The 14,779-nt window shown below is 36.1% G+C and overlaps 1 protein-coding gene and 1 pseudogene across 22 annotated transcripts in view; one reads left to right on the forward strand and one right to left on the reverse strand.

Annotated features, from left to right (window-relative positions):
• Positions 1-14,779, forward strand: part of MBTD1 (mbt domain containing 1) — a 57,102-nt gene that overhangs the window by 18,462 nt on the left and 23,861 nt on the right. For 11 of the 22 annotated variants that reach the window (XR_002137310.2, XM_074320545.1, XM_074320543.1 and 8 more), the window contains 4 exons: positions 3,529-3,730; positions 7,912-8,051; positions 9,362-9,476; positions 10,295-10,380. Coding sequence is in view for 21 of the 22 variants with exons in the window: in XM_074320538.1 (XP_074176639.1) it covers positions 3,529-3,730; positions 7,912-8,051; positions 9,362-9,476; positions 10,295-10,380 (543 nt within the window). In the remaining variant the exon portion in view is untranslated. Of the gene's footprint in view, positions 1-3,528; positions 3,731-7,910; positions 8,052-8,816; positions 8,934-9,361; positions 9,477-10,294; positions 10,381-14,779 lie in introns of those variants that run through there. The other 11 variants (XM_074320539.1, XM_019731004.2, XM_074320556.1 and 8 more) reach the window with 6 other exon arrangements.
• On the reverse strand, positions 346-860 carry LOC109447040 (large ribosomal subunit protein eL21; annotated as a pseudogene).

The raw sequence follows: 14,779 nt of genomic DNA on the forward strand, positions 1-14,779 counted from the left end.
TCATTTTCTGTGTGCGAGGACGGTGGAAGAGGTCAGAGAATTTCTCTGGAACATTAGTCCTTAAAGATGCTTTGGGAAAGCCTACATACTATATATCCCTCTTTATCATAATGTTCATAAGTATATTAAAAACTTAAAGAGGGCTTGAAGTAAGGAAAATTTCCCAAATGTATCTGACCATAGTACTTTTTTTTTTTGGACACAGAAATTTTTTAAAAATATTTCTGTGGGGGAGGGGATGCTGCACTTTTACCTAATTATGAGAAATATTTTTAACACTACAGAGGTCTTTTATTTTTTTACACCTGTCATGCCATGAATTCATAGGGAATGGGTTCCAGCAGCTCAGGCTACTTTCCATTGGTTCTCGCAAAGTGCTTCTCTGGGTGGGACAGGCTGGCATTTCAGTTGAACCCAGGTACCTTTCTCTCTGGCTTCCTTCTTTTTCTGATCATTTTCCTTCACCCGTCTCAGAAAGCTGTCTCGGCTCTTAGAGTGCTTAATATGCTCAATACGAACATTAACTCTCTTGGCAAGAATCTTGCCTTTAACTTGTTTGTTTACAACAGTGCCAATCGCATGCTGAGTAACATTGTAGACCCTTCCCATTTTGCCATGGTGACGTTTGTGGGGCATTCCTTTTTGAACAGTGTCCGTTCCCTTGATGTCTACAGTATCACTTTTCTTGTAGATTTGCGTGTATGTGGCCAAAGGAACAACTCCCATGTTTTCTAAAAGGCCTAGAGGACATATAGCGGGTGTCTCTCCTCTTTTCTTTTGTGTTGGTCATTTTGATGAATTACTGAGTCACCACATCCCAGTGAGTCAGCCTCATTTTTCTCAAACCTGGCCCATGCAGGGCTGCGGAAAAGCAATCTGGTTCACAGCCCGGAGCACGCCTCTCCTAGTCTGGATGGCCATAACTCCACCACCCAAGCCATTGGGTCCCAGACAGTCTACACAGTCTCACTAGGGCCGCAGTGCATGGTCTCAGCGGCCAAAGGGTTAGAACTCAAGGCTGTGGAACACAGTCGAATGAGAGTCGCCACGCACATGGCCTACCTGGAAGATGATAGTACTTTTTTTTTTAATGTTAATCGCCTATGATTATTGAAACCACGATGTTCATAATCACTGACCTCCTGAAATTTCAGAGTTCTATACTCTGAGAAGTAGAGTTAGAATAGACATTTTGACATTGGAGGATCAGTAAGTATGCATTAGCTGCCAAGCGAGCTGACTTTAAATAGTGGACAAGCTTATATGAAAACTATGGGTATGAAAGATCATATCTACATGGTGGTGGGCTGTGTGAATTTATTAGATCTTAGAATTGTAGCCAGTGTTATATTAAGTGTAACTGTGGCAAATATTTCATAATGTTTTTCCATTGCCCTCAAGGGGGAAAAAATCAATTATTTCCCCTAGCCTTCAAGAGCCCTTGACATGTGGCACTACATCCTCCAACCTCACCTCCCACAACTCTCCCACTGGGCCCCAGCCACAGTGGCCTTTCAACATGCCAAGTATATTCCAGCTTGAGAGCCTTTGCCTTGCTCTTTCCTTTGCTTAGAGCATTCCAGCAGCAGATATTTAAATGACTGCCCGTGTTGTCCTCAGGCAGGGTCTTGCCTCACCACTGCATCTCAGTTGACTACCCCTACCTTAGTTACTCTCATCACATGGCCTTGCTGAATGTCTCCCGCCAGGAGACTAACCTTTGTGAGAACCATGCATCTTGTCTGCTCTGTACACCACCTTATCTTTAGCCTCTGTCACTGTGAGACACACGCATACTTGACAGTTGTAGAATGTTGTATGAATAAGGGAAGAATCTCACAGCTTGCCCAAGTTCACAGCTAATAATAGATGGCAGTGCTAAGTCTCAAATCTCGGTCAGTCAGAATTCTGTGTTCCCAGCGCCACACGTGACCTAAACAGGACTGTCCCTTTCCCTGCCTCCTTAGCAGTTCAAAATGTTGTGAGCCTTGTCTTTTGGAATTGCCTTCAGAGTTTTATTTATTCTTTTGAAATCTCCCGGTGGTAGTAGATTTTGATTCTTTGAAGGTACATTTGATTTGTAGAAATACCCAAAAGTTATTCAGGACCAAATCTGCCAAATAAGATGGATAATCAAGCTAGTGAAAACTGTTGGGGGAGATGGAGGAATAAGTCTAAAGTGACCACAAACATTAAGTCTTTCTTTTTAAAATTGGGTCTAAGAGAGTTCTAAGTACTAAAACGAGTTGGAGGTAGAACATGTGTAGAGAGCCTCCCAAGGGACTTCTTAAAAGACAGTGTTCACTTGGGTGTATCATATTTCCATTGTGTGTATTGAGAAACCAATTTTGGTGCTTTCGTAGTTAAATCTGATATAAGTGAAAATCCGTTTCCCATCTCAGTGCAGATGTTTAATGCTACCATACCTGGAGATGACAGTTTATTCGATAAAACGAAGAGATGCCTTTGGATGATTTTGTCAAGCTTTGGACAGCAGGTTTCAGCTTTATTATTGGTCATGTTAAATTAAACTAGCCAGAAAAGAAATTGTGCATAAAGTGTAAAAAACATTAACTGAAGCAAAAGAATGAAGAATAGGTGCCAAACTCTAAAGATTCTTTCATTGATAGTATCCACTCTAGTTGTAACTCACTGCATGTTTACTGACAGTTTCCTTTTTTTTTTTTTCAAGTATTTTTTTTTCTCTTCATTGTTTCCTATTTTCTTCTCACTAAACTTAAAGTTTTGGGGTTTGTTTTAGGAAAGTTTGGAGTAGTGTTATTAGTTTGGAGGGGTATTTTTGTGGCTTGAATGAGGGAACATTTTTTGAAGGAATGAATGAATGAGTAGCAGTCCCTGAAGGTGATACAGAATCTTTGTGTTTTCCTTTTGAACAGGAAATAATGTCTAACTTGAGATAATTGGGGATTTTTTTAAATCATTGCTTATGTTAAAGAAAGAAGTGAAATATAGGGTTGCATATGTAAAAATATTCTATAATTTTTGAAGTAGTTAATGTCTAAAAATTGTCCCTAAAACTTAAAATTCTCAATCCCTCCATAGCTCTTACCAGTGATTTTTTTTTAAAGCATCTGTATGTTCCCTGGATGCTCTAAAATATTATAGTAGAGACATTTGCAGTTTTGGAGATGAAAGGCAAATTAAGAAATCTGTTATGTGTATCTCACCACAATTTTTTAAAAGAAATCAACTGAGCTAATCTCTCTTTTATAGAGAGGTGACACACCTAGTTTATGGCAAACCTTGAATGACATGATGATATTCTGATTCAGTCTGTGTCCATCATGCTTGTTATTCTTAATTAGCTAGCATGTTAGCTAATAGATTTGTGCCTCATAAAAGTGGAGGGCTCCATTTTGACCCAAGCATTCAGCTTTTTATTATAAAATGATCATTTCTCAGGGCTTGATTTTCATTTTTCCAATCTCATTTATCAAAACTTGAACTAAGGTTTATAGGGAGTGTGTATGAGTGCTATGTCACGTCTTATTTTCTTTTTCTTTTAAGACTGAACATTCTTCACGATTCGAAAGGAAAAGAAGAGACTCATTCGGGATGTTTGACGGTTATGATAGCTGCAGTGAGGACACAAGTAGTAGCTCCAGCTCTGAGGAGAGTGAAGAAGAAGTTGCTCCTTTACCTTCTAATCTCCCGATTATCAAAAACAATGGACAAGTCTACACATACCCAGATGGTAAATCTGGCATGGGTGAGTATAAGTAATGCAGCCTTCCAGTGAACAGCCTGGACCAGTTACACAACTTTATATTTGAGGCTATGGTTTAATTCCATTTCTTCTGTCCTTCCTCAGAACTTTTAAAGAGCGGTTTGAAGAAACACACACAGTCTGAAACTTGTAGTTCTATTAATAGATAAGATCACTGGGTTTGTGTTTGATCTCATTATTTTGCCTTTATTTCCACCTTCCGATGGAAAGTTTGTTAGAACAAAATGAAAACAGAAAGCTGTTGAGAAACTGAAATCTCGTAATTAGATAATACATCCCCATGTAATTGAAACGTGTAGGATAATAGACTTAAACAGTGTTGAAAGGGACTTTCCCTCTAGCAATTCCTTGTAAGAAGTTACCTGTTTTAACACTTCCAGTGATAGGTTATGTCTAATTACAAGAATATTCTTTATATTGATCCACAGTTATCCTAGCTCTAACTTTTGTCTTTTGGTTTTAATTTTGCTTTTTAAAGGTACATAAAATAATTCTGATTTTTGTTATGACGTCTCTTCTTTCACACTAGGACACATAGTTTCAGTGTGTCCCTAGCAACATCAAGTGAGCCTAGTTGCTTCCACTATTTCTCATAGTATCACAGGTATTTAATTTGTCAATATTCTGCTCACTCTCTTTTGGGGATACTTCAGATTACGTGGTAGTAGGGCAACAACTTGTTCTGATTTAGGATTAACAGTCCTGGATTTAGGATTAACAGTCCCACATCCTGGAAAATACCTTAGGCAGATAATTGATTACCCTATGTGACTAGGGCAGAAGGTAGCTCAGCCTTTTATTTTTTTATCACCCTTTTTCAGCACACTGTGTTTCCATTCATGACACCAAAATTGCTTTAACTTTTTTGAAACTAATACTGAATTTGCAAATAATTAAAACCCTTTGATCTTTACCAAATGCACTAAACTAGTCTTGTGCTTTTACAGTTGATTTTTTTTTTTTTAATTGAGGTGTAAGACTTTAAAGCTCTCCATGTAACCTTTTTCTTACTAAGTTTTGGCCTTCTTAGAAATTTTTTATTCCTAATTCTGTCATCTAATGTTGAATGCTATGTCATCTACTAGTTTTATGTCATTTGCAGATTTGATGGTAATGCCTTGTAGGTCCTATTTTAATCTTTTGCTTAAAAAGTTGAGCAGCACAGGGCATGGTAGAGTCCTGCAGACCTTATCAAAAAGCTTTCACTTCCTTTATTAGGACCCACTGGGTGTGGTCATCCAACCAGTTAAAACCAGTTAAGTGTCTTCCACTTAAGGTTAAATTTCTCAGTTCTTACTAACAAAGCTGCATGAGAGATTTTATCAAAGGTGTTAACTCCTATTAATATATTTCTTGCCATGGTTTAGTCTCACCATATCAGTCTGGTGATCTTATCACAATAGGATAGGAGGTTTATTGAAGCTCTATATGTGCCAGACTGTTTCAAATGCTAGAGATACAAGGATGAACATAGTGCAATAAAGTCCCTGCCAGGTGGAGCTTACTTCTAGTCTTGGGAATTCTAGTTTGACTATAATCCTTGGCAAAGATACATTGTCCCCTTGGGAATCACAATGTTTCTACTTAGATGATCACAAACCTTTTTAATTATCTGTCCTAGAATTTTTACAACAGAAAACTATTGGTTTTTTCCCTCCCCTCAGACACTCTTTGTTCATCTCTCATCTTCTGGCACCTTGCCTTTTTTCCATGATTTCTCGTAGAGTTAACAAATACTGGTTAAATTACAAGTCCTTCCAGTTTTACCTGTTTGGGTGGAGATTTGAAGCCACTCACATAGTTGTTTGCTTTTTTTTTCCCCTACTTTTTTTCTGTTTATCTTGTTTTTCCCCAACTTTATTGAGGAATAATTGACTAATATAATTGTATATGTTTAAAGTGTACAGTGTGATGATTTTAGATAAATATATTGTGGAATGATTACCAAGATCAAGATAATCATATCCATCACCTCATGTAGGTAACTTTGTGTGTGTATGATGTGAACACTTGAATTCTACTCTCAGCAACTTTCAAGAATATAATACTGTATTATTAACTATAGTCACCCTGTTGTACATTAGATCCTCACAACTCATTCTTTTTGTAACTGAAATTTGACCTACATCTGTACTCTTTGACCTACATCTCCCCATTTCCTGCAGCCCCTGGTAACCACCATTCTATGAAATAGGCTTTTTTGTTATTTTTTTAATTCCACATACATGGCGGCCGGTTGGCTCAGTTGGTCACCAGTTCAATCCGCACATGGGCCAGGGAGCTGCGTCCTGCGACTTGACTTGGAGCTGATGGGTGCTGGAAAAAAACTCTGTTCCCCAATATTCCCCAATAAAAAATAAAAAAAAGATTCCACATATAAATGATACCATACAATGTTTGTCTTTCTCTGTCTGGCTTATTTCATTTAGCATTAGGCCCTCTAGGTTCATCCATGTTTTCAGAAAGACAGGATTTTCTTCTTTTTTAATGACTGAATAATATTTTACTATAATGAATAATATTCCATTACATATAAGTATGTACCATACGTATCTGTATATATATATGATACATTTTCTTTATCAATTCATCCATCAGAGGATATTGAAAGTGTTTCTAAATCTTGGCTATTGTGCATAATGCTGCAGTGAACATTGGAGGGCGGATATTTCTTTGAGGTATTAATTTGCAGTCAGCTGATGTTTGATAATGGCACCAGGGACACACAATGGGGAAAGGATAATTTCTTCAATAAATGATGTTGGGAAAATTGGATATGCATATACAGAGCAATGAACCTGGACCACTCTCTTATACCATTCACAAAAGTTAACTAGAAATGGATTAAAGACTTAAATGTGAGACCCGAAATCATAAAACTCCTAGGAGAAAATATAGGGGAAAAGCTTTTTGATATTGATCTTGGCAGTGATTTTTTGAATAAGACACCAATAGCTAACATAAACAGTTGGACCAAACTAAAGAGGTTCTGTACAGTAAAGGAAACAATAAATTGAAAAGGCAACCTGCAATATGGGAAAAAATGAGATAAACATATAGCTGATAAAGAGTTAACGTCCAAAATATATAAAGAACTCATACAACTCAATAACAAAAAAGCAATTAATCCAGTTTAAAAATGGGTAATGGGCCTCAATAGACATTTTTCCAAAGACGACATACAGATGGCAAATAGGTACATGAAAAGGTGCTCAACATCACAAATCATCAGGGAACTGCAGGTCAAAACCACAAAGAGGTAACATCTCACACACCTGTTAGAATGGCTATTATCAAAAAGACTATAAGAGATAACAGGTATTGGCAAGGATCTGAAGAAAGGGAACCCTAGTGCACTCTTGGTGGGAATGTAAATTGATGCAGCTATTATGAAAATCTATGGAGATTCCTCGAAAAATAACAACTACCATATAATTAAGCAGTCCACTCCTGGGTATATATCTGTTTTCTTGTTTTGAACTTGAATTCTTGTGACCCTTGTTCTATTCTGCCTTTCAGATTATTGTCCAGTATGCTGATTTACAAAAGAGGCACAGTAATAGTTGGAGTTTTGTTGTCCTCTGTTACCTGTTAATAACAGAGCTAGACCTATGTCTAGCTCTATTCTGTCCCTTCTTTCTTGTCCCCTGAACTTATTTTGTGAGAATCTTTGTGTTGCTCTTAGTATTTTTTCAAGAGTTAGATCTTTTTAGGTTTCAATCTTTGCAATATTTTAAAGGCTTATGCTGCACTTTCTATTAATCCCAGTTGCATTGCATTTTTCATCTTTTGTTTATAATCGTTTCAAACTCTGCAGCTCATAATACATATGAAAATGCCTAGCATGAGGTGAGCCCTAAGGACATGTTACTTGAATGAGACTTACATTTGTTTGTGTCTTTTGATCCTTTTTAAAGCCTTTCAGACCTTGAGCTGTTGTCAGATCTTCTGGAGCCCCTAGACATGGCATCATATTTTTTTCCCTAAATTTTGTCTAGGCTTTTCTATCATTCGTATAACAGATAGAAGAAATTTTCTATCTGTTAGAAGGAAAAATTTTATATTAAAAGTTTTAGATAGTTGGAGAAATTATTAAGCTATTAGATAAAAATTGGTTTTATTATATTACCATAACACCCAATATTTTTATTTTGTTTGATTAGCTACCTGCGAAATGTGTGGGATGGTTGGTGTGCGAGACGCGTTTTACTCTAAAACCAAACGTTTCTGCAGCGTTTCATGTTCAAGAAGTTATTCGTCAAACTCCAAGAAGGCAAGCATTTTGGCCAGACTTCAGGTAACGGTACAGAAACCTTATTCTTTATATCTGTTATTTCTATGGCGTTCACCATTTATATGTCATTTGATTGTGATTCACTGCACTCCACCTCTGCCCCATTGGCCAGTTATCATGTTATACTCCATATTTTTAGGAAATAGGTGAGCTCCATAGTTTGTTCGGTCCATAAAATTGACAGCTATTGTATATAGACAAGGCATGGTATCCAGAATAAACTGAATTGTGTAAGTGAATTAAAAATACTTACCTTTATCCTGAATAATTATAAATACAGTAAATACCTTTATATGTACAGACATTGAATCCATTTCTCCCCCTTATTTTCTTTTGAGTTACCATCAAGGTAGAATCTTTCAACCTTCGGGGGCATATGATTTACTCTTTGGTTTTAATTTCCCATCATCTTTGCTTTGTACTTTTGATAACAGCCTATTTGATAACCTTGACCAGATGTATTTGGTTAATCCAACTAACCTTTTTGAAAATGTTCATGATATAGAAGGAAAATCATCTTTCTTTAAATGTACATCAGTACCTAACAAAATGACTGGAGATTTGACCATTTGTCTAAGTTGTTACTATTGTAGCATATAAACAATTTTTTAGAGGCATTACATATCTGATTTTTGTAATGTATTTTATTTTGGTGATCACATTTTTCTTATTCTCCTTTAACTGATTATTGTGATCATTACATAGCACTGAAAGGATTATTTAAGTCCCCCAAATTAAGGAAATACATCACTTAGATGTATTTCTATATTTCAGAAAGACAGTACCTAAAGATCCTGAGCAGTGGTCTGTACCCAAATGGATGGCAGTTTGTCACACTGTGAATTTGGCCCATGATCATTTTGTCATTGATCTTTTGCGTTAGCACTAAAGGTATAAACCTTAGTCACTTGCTCTTTAAACGTTAAATTATCTTCTCTTACCATATAAATAGCAATGCTTGGCAACCTGCATGAGTGAATAACCACTGGTTTTATCTAGTATAAGAAGGAATCAAGTATCCACCACAGCCTGTATTTTAACATCTTATGGGATGTAATTTTTTTATTAACATATTAATTTGCATATTGCTGTTTTTTGTCTATGCCAGCTCTGCTACCCATATTAGATACCTACATTGTGGCAGAAAACTCCAGAAAACATTTCTCATGTTAAAATTCCTTGTATGTTTCCTCTGCTTTAATAATTTTCTAAACCCTCAATGTTTACTTAAGCAGAATGAGTAGTATGCAGTCAAATTAGTTGTTGGTGTGGGAGGGGGATGAAAAAAAATCCTATTTACTTAACTCTTCTTGTTTTAGGGTAAGCCTCCAACAAAGAAAGCAAAAGTTCTTCAGAAACAACCTTTAGTTGCTAAACTAGCCGCATATGCCCAGTATCAAGCTACCTTGCAAAATCAAGCAAAGACTAAAGCAGGTAATATGGGTGAATGTAATGGAGGTGAAATATTTGATACTGATTCATGTAGTTTTAATTAATGACATTTTAATTTTCAATTCTGATTAAGCTATTTCTATGCCCTATTATCATATATGACACTGGGCTTCCTGATGATGGTTTTGGTTTCAATAAATTGTTCTAGAAGAGAATAGTTGCTTTCACAAGATCCAGTGCTTGTGGCAGTCTTCTTAATATTAATGTTTTTTATTTGGTTTAGTATTTTTTATGCACTGGTTCTCTATGCTTTGGATGGTGAAAAGCATTGTGGAGATAATTGGCAAAGAAATAAGACATTCAACAATCTTAAAGGGGGTTGGGGAGAAAAGTCATAAGAGGAAAGGACCGTTTCTAATCGGAGATGCTTAAGAGAAGTGCAAAGGCAAGTAGGTGAGTAGGGAGTAAGGCAATGTGAAGGTGTCAGGTGTAGATACTGGATAGACAGATCCCTGAGGATGCTCAGGAAGAGCTGCATGAGAATAAAGACACAGAAGCAGCCGTAGCCATGTTTGTTATCGTGACCACTTCTGCTGTCAGCTGTTCTTTGCTCTCATAACTGGAGAGCTCTTACTTCACTTCCTGAGGAGCATATGTTTTATGTAGAGGACTTAAACTGCTATTTGTTTGCAAATATGATATATGCCAAAATTCATGTTTATTTAGAGAAGTTCTTTAATCTTTACAGAGAAAAACTTTATTTAAAGGTAATAACTTAATTTTATATTATTTCAAATTTTAAACTAGTAGCCTTATAAATAAAAGATTTAGAATTGTAATATATCTAAATTTTATTTCAGCAGCAGTCTCCATGGAAGGTTTCAGCTGGGGTAACTACATTAATAGCAATAGCTTTATAGCAGCTCCAGTTACCTGCTTTAAACATGTGAGTATAGAATTTCTCACCTTATATTGAAATGCTTAGTCATTGTTTAAATTTGACATACAATAACACCTAAGCATCCTATCCTTAGATCTTCATTTTATATGTTGTAATGGAATTTTTTCAATTATTATTTTACTTATCAATAGCTAAAAAATAACTTCTGTAATTTTTAGAAATAAAAACTTTGTGTAAAGAAATTGTAATCTGTAATTATTTTATACAGGCAATAGTATTAGTTTCATCCAATTTTCATATTAAGCTGAACGATATTAAATTGCTGGTTTTACATATCAAAAATAGTTGTATATTGGCAATGTCATATCATTTGACCTAATGTAAACCACCCAGCATATATGTTACCTAAATCTTTGTGATTTGGCCTGGTAATTCAGAAAAGGAAGGATCTTTCATCCAGTTTTGTTTTTGTCTCTGAATGTAAAATCACAAAATCAAAGAAGCAACTATTAGTAATAGAGTGTTATGGGCTGAAATATGTGATATATATCATGCACAACCCTTTGCAATATTTTTTTTAGCCAGTAGATGGTTACAGACCATCTGAAATAATTCAGAATTATGTTAAAAATGTATCTGATGATAAGTTCTTTTGATTGTATTCCTTTTTGATTCAATTACCTGTGATAAATTCTCTACAATACTTTTTTAACCTGACTACAAGTTCAATTTATATTTAAAGGTTTTGTCTGCTATTCATCATGTATAAAAAGAAAAGAGAATTTAAAAAAATTAATGAATGAAATTTTGTTTACACTTAACGTTTTATTAAGTTAGGGCTATGCTTTTAAATAATAGCATGTGAACAAAACTGAGTTTGAGTCTTGCTTGGAAATCCAAATGAATTTTCATTTATTTGTGGCCAATAAAAGATCTTGATCGAGGCAAAGCATATTAATTCAGTGGTAGAAATATAAACTAAAGCCGACTTCATTCATTTCCTAGTATTCTTTCTCGAAAGTACATTGTTGTTAGCTGTTACTTGGTGGCATGCTGACTATCTGAACCAACCTGTATGGAATCTGAAATATTTTATCTCATGTAAAGCAGATGATTTATTTTACTGTAATGTTGAGCATAGTGTCACATTCGTGAGATACATTAAATGAATGGCAACAGCAGCTTTAATGAGAACTACCCCAATCTTTAACTCTCCTCTCTTGGGATAGTTCCTTCTGGTACTAAGAAGCTTAGAATTAGATTAAGTTCTCAGTAATAATAACTCTTTCATCCCAGTTTTCTGGAACATTTGTCTGTTGTCTCCTTCTGAATATCCTTTATCTCTTTCCTGTCTTTATTTTAGTATTGTTTTATATTTTAATGTCGTAAGCCATGTCAAGCTATTTAAGTAGTCAAGATATTTTTAAAAACAGCATTTCAGAGTCTCAGTAGCATAGTATTTTATTTCATATTTTTGAATACTAGAACTATGTTAAATTTCTTTTCAAGAAAATAGGTATTATAATAATGAAATTAATTTTTTTCAACTTTGCTTTTTTAAGATTAAAGTGCTCTATCATATAGACTAGAGCAGCTAGCCTCAGTCATGTTACTAATAATGAATACTGTGGAGCCTCCTCTTTCTCACTCAGAAGTGAGGCATCTGTCACCCCAGTGCCTTCCTACTCTACTCATCCTTCTTCACTGCCTTCTCCTTAATCAGATATGAAAAAATTTCTTAGTATGTTTTAGTACAAATGAGTTTGCTTTGTTTCCTTAACCAGCATCTTCATTTGAAGCCATGTGGTTTAGGAGGTCAGACCTCATGCTACACTTGATTTTGTTCTTTACAGTTGACTCTTCATGGTTCTCCCCCTAAGATAGTGTTTAGGTCTCCAAGGAGAGTTACTGGCTTTGGCATTAGAAAATCTGTTGTCAGGAGCATGAAATCCTGCCGTGTAGCCTCAGTCTTCCAGTTCTAGTCTTCCAAGACTTAACGCGTGCCCTAAAACTGGTTCGTCAATAGGACCCCCTTCCATCTTCTTATCTTCAGCTTGAGCACAGGTTGGGAGCCTTTCCCTACTCCTAAGGGATTCTTATTTCCAACATAATTTTAAAAAACATTCAGTGTGTAACATGGAAGCAGAGCTGTTCTGCTTGAACCAGCAGTTGGTGAGGATGGTATTAGAATACTGACTGCCATGCTTCTTTAACACAACCTCTTCTCATGGAGTAAGGATCCCAGGTAAACATTTCATGTTTTCCAGCACTTAAATATGATTGTGATTAGTTCTAAAATCATACAATTTCAAGAATAGAATTCATCTTCCCAACTTCTGGGAATGAAGTTTCTACAAAGGAACATCATAGGATTATATTTTCTTTGATAATTGCTGTAATTATGCATAGTGGTTTATGTTCAATCACAGCAACATTTGACATTTTTTGTAATTTAGCAGTGGAAATCGAGCCCAGTTGTCATTTAATATATCTAGTTAGAAATCCGTATATTACAATTGCCATCTATCTGATATATCTTTTATTTTATCTAGGTAGTCATTTTCAGACATGTTTTTAAGCATCAGAATTTCCCTTTTCCCTAATAAACATAGCTAGGATAAAAGGAAGCTACTCTGATTGGTCTGGCAGCGTTGGGGTGGTATGGCCAGAGCTTTGGCACCCGGCCCTTGGTGCCCCCTTCTTGGCAGTCTCAGGTTGGAAATCACTGAGTTAGACAATATCACTTTTGATTAGTTCTGAATCATATGGTTACAAAGCTATAAGTCATCTTAAAACTCATGTAGATCCTCTAATCCATCTCATAAATGAAGAAGTGCACTACTTTTTTTAGTAGCTGGATTGTAATTTTTCAACTCTGTGTTTTAACCTACTTTTCATAATGCAAAGACTTTGTTCTTTGTTCTATAGAAAAACACACCTGTGTATCTCCTTTACTCACACACTACTACCACACAATACTTCTGACAGTAGTTGTGTGGGTTTTCCACACATCAAGCAACTCTCAGACACCAGCTGGGTGTCCTATAATTTAGTTCAATTCTGACGCTATCTACCTGGAGTTACCATAGTATTGGATTTCACAAGATAAGGGCTCAGCCCACAAGACTGCCCCTACTCCAGACACCAAAAGTCCCAGGTTGTCACCTGTACCTCTGACAGACCAGCTATAAATTAGAGTTCCCATGACCCCTTCTGTGGGTTCAATAAATTTGCTGGAATGGCTCACAGTACTCAGGGAACTACTTAAGTTTACTGGTTTATTATTAACGATATAATAAAGGATACAGACGAAGAGATACACAGGGCATGGTATGTGAAAAGGGGCACAGAGCTTTCATGATGACTCCAGGCGTGCCACTTTCCTCGTACTTCCATGTCTTCACCACCCTGGAGCTCTCCAGACTCCGAATATTGGAATTATTTTGGAGGCTTCATCATATAGGCATGATCTCCCTTCCCAGTCCCTCTCACTTTCCCAGAGGATGAGGGATGGGGCTGAAAGTTCCAAGCTTAAGCTTGGTCTTTCTGGTGACCAGCTCCCATGGTGAAGTTGTCTAGAATTCCACAAAGAGTCACCTCATTAGAACAAAAGACATTCTTTCTTATCGCCCAAGAAATTCCAAACAATTTGGAGCTCTGTGTCAGGAACCAGCGTTAAAGACCAAATATTAGAACAAAAGATGCTCCTAGTGCTCTTATCACTTAGGGAATTACAAAAGTTTTAAGAGTTCTGTGTAAGGAACCAAGGCCCGAGACCAGTATATATCTTTTCTAAAACGGTGTCCATATTTATCCTAACTGTGGAAAAATCTCCAAAAGACTACAATACCACATGCCAGTTAGGTATACTATATTCAAGAATGAAATTCACAGATTATTTTCTTCTATTAGTAATTTATGTTTGGACCCAAGAGAGCCTCCAGTTGATCTATTTGTATGCAGAACATTTAGCTTTATTGAAACACTGTTAATTTTTTTTAAAGACTTTAATTTTTTAAACTGAAGCATTCCTATTGCCCATTGTTTGCCTTGTAAAATATTTCTTTCCTAGGCATTACAGCACAAGCCAGAATTTGCGTGAATCATACAAAAGCAAAAATCATACTCCTTCAGCTAGGTATTTACAGATTTCATGTTTCTTTTCCTTTTCTTTTTTTTTTTGGTACCTGGTGTCTTGTTGATACTGTCATTGCTAAAACCAGAAATATAATCATCCTACTTTTTTTCTCCCTTGAAAATACCGTGTTTCCCCGAAAATAAGACCTAGCCAGACCATCAGCTCTAATGCGTCTTTTGGAGCAAAAATTAGTAAGACCTTATATTAATTTTTGCTCCAAAATACTATATTTTTGCTCCAAAAGACGCATTAGAGCTGATGGTCTGGCTAGGTCTTATTTTCGGGGAAACGCAGTAGTTGTAGTTT

Source organism: Rhinolophus sinicus, linkage group LG15 (genome assembly GCF_036562045.2).
Source record: "Rhinolophus sinicus isolate RSC01 linkage group LG15, ASM3656204v1, whole genome shotgun sequence".
In the NCBI taxonomy this organism is placed as follows: Eukaryota; Metazoa; Chordata; class Mammalia; order Chiroptera; family Rhinolophidae; genus Rhinolophus; species Rhinolophus sinicus.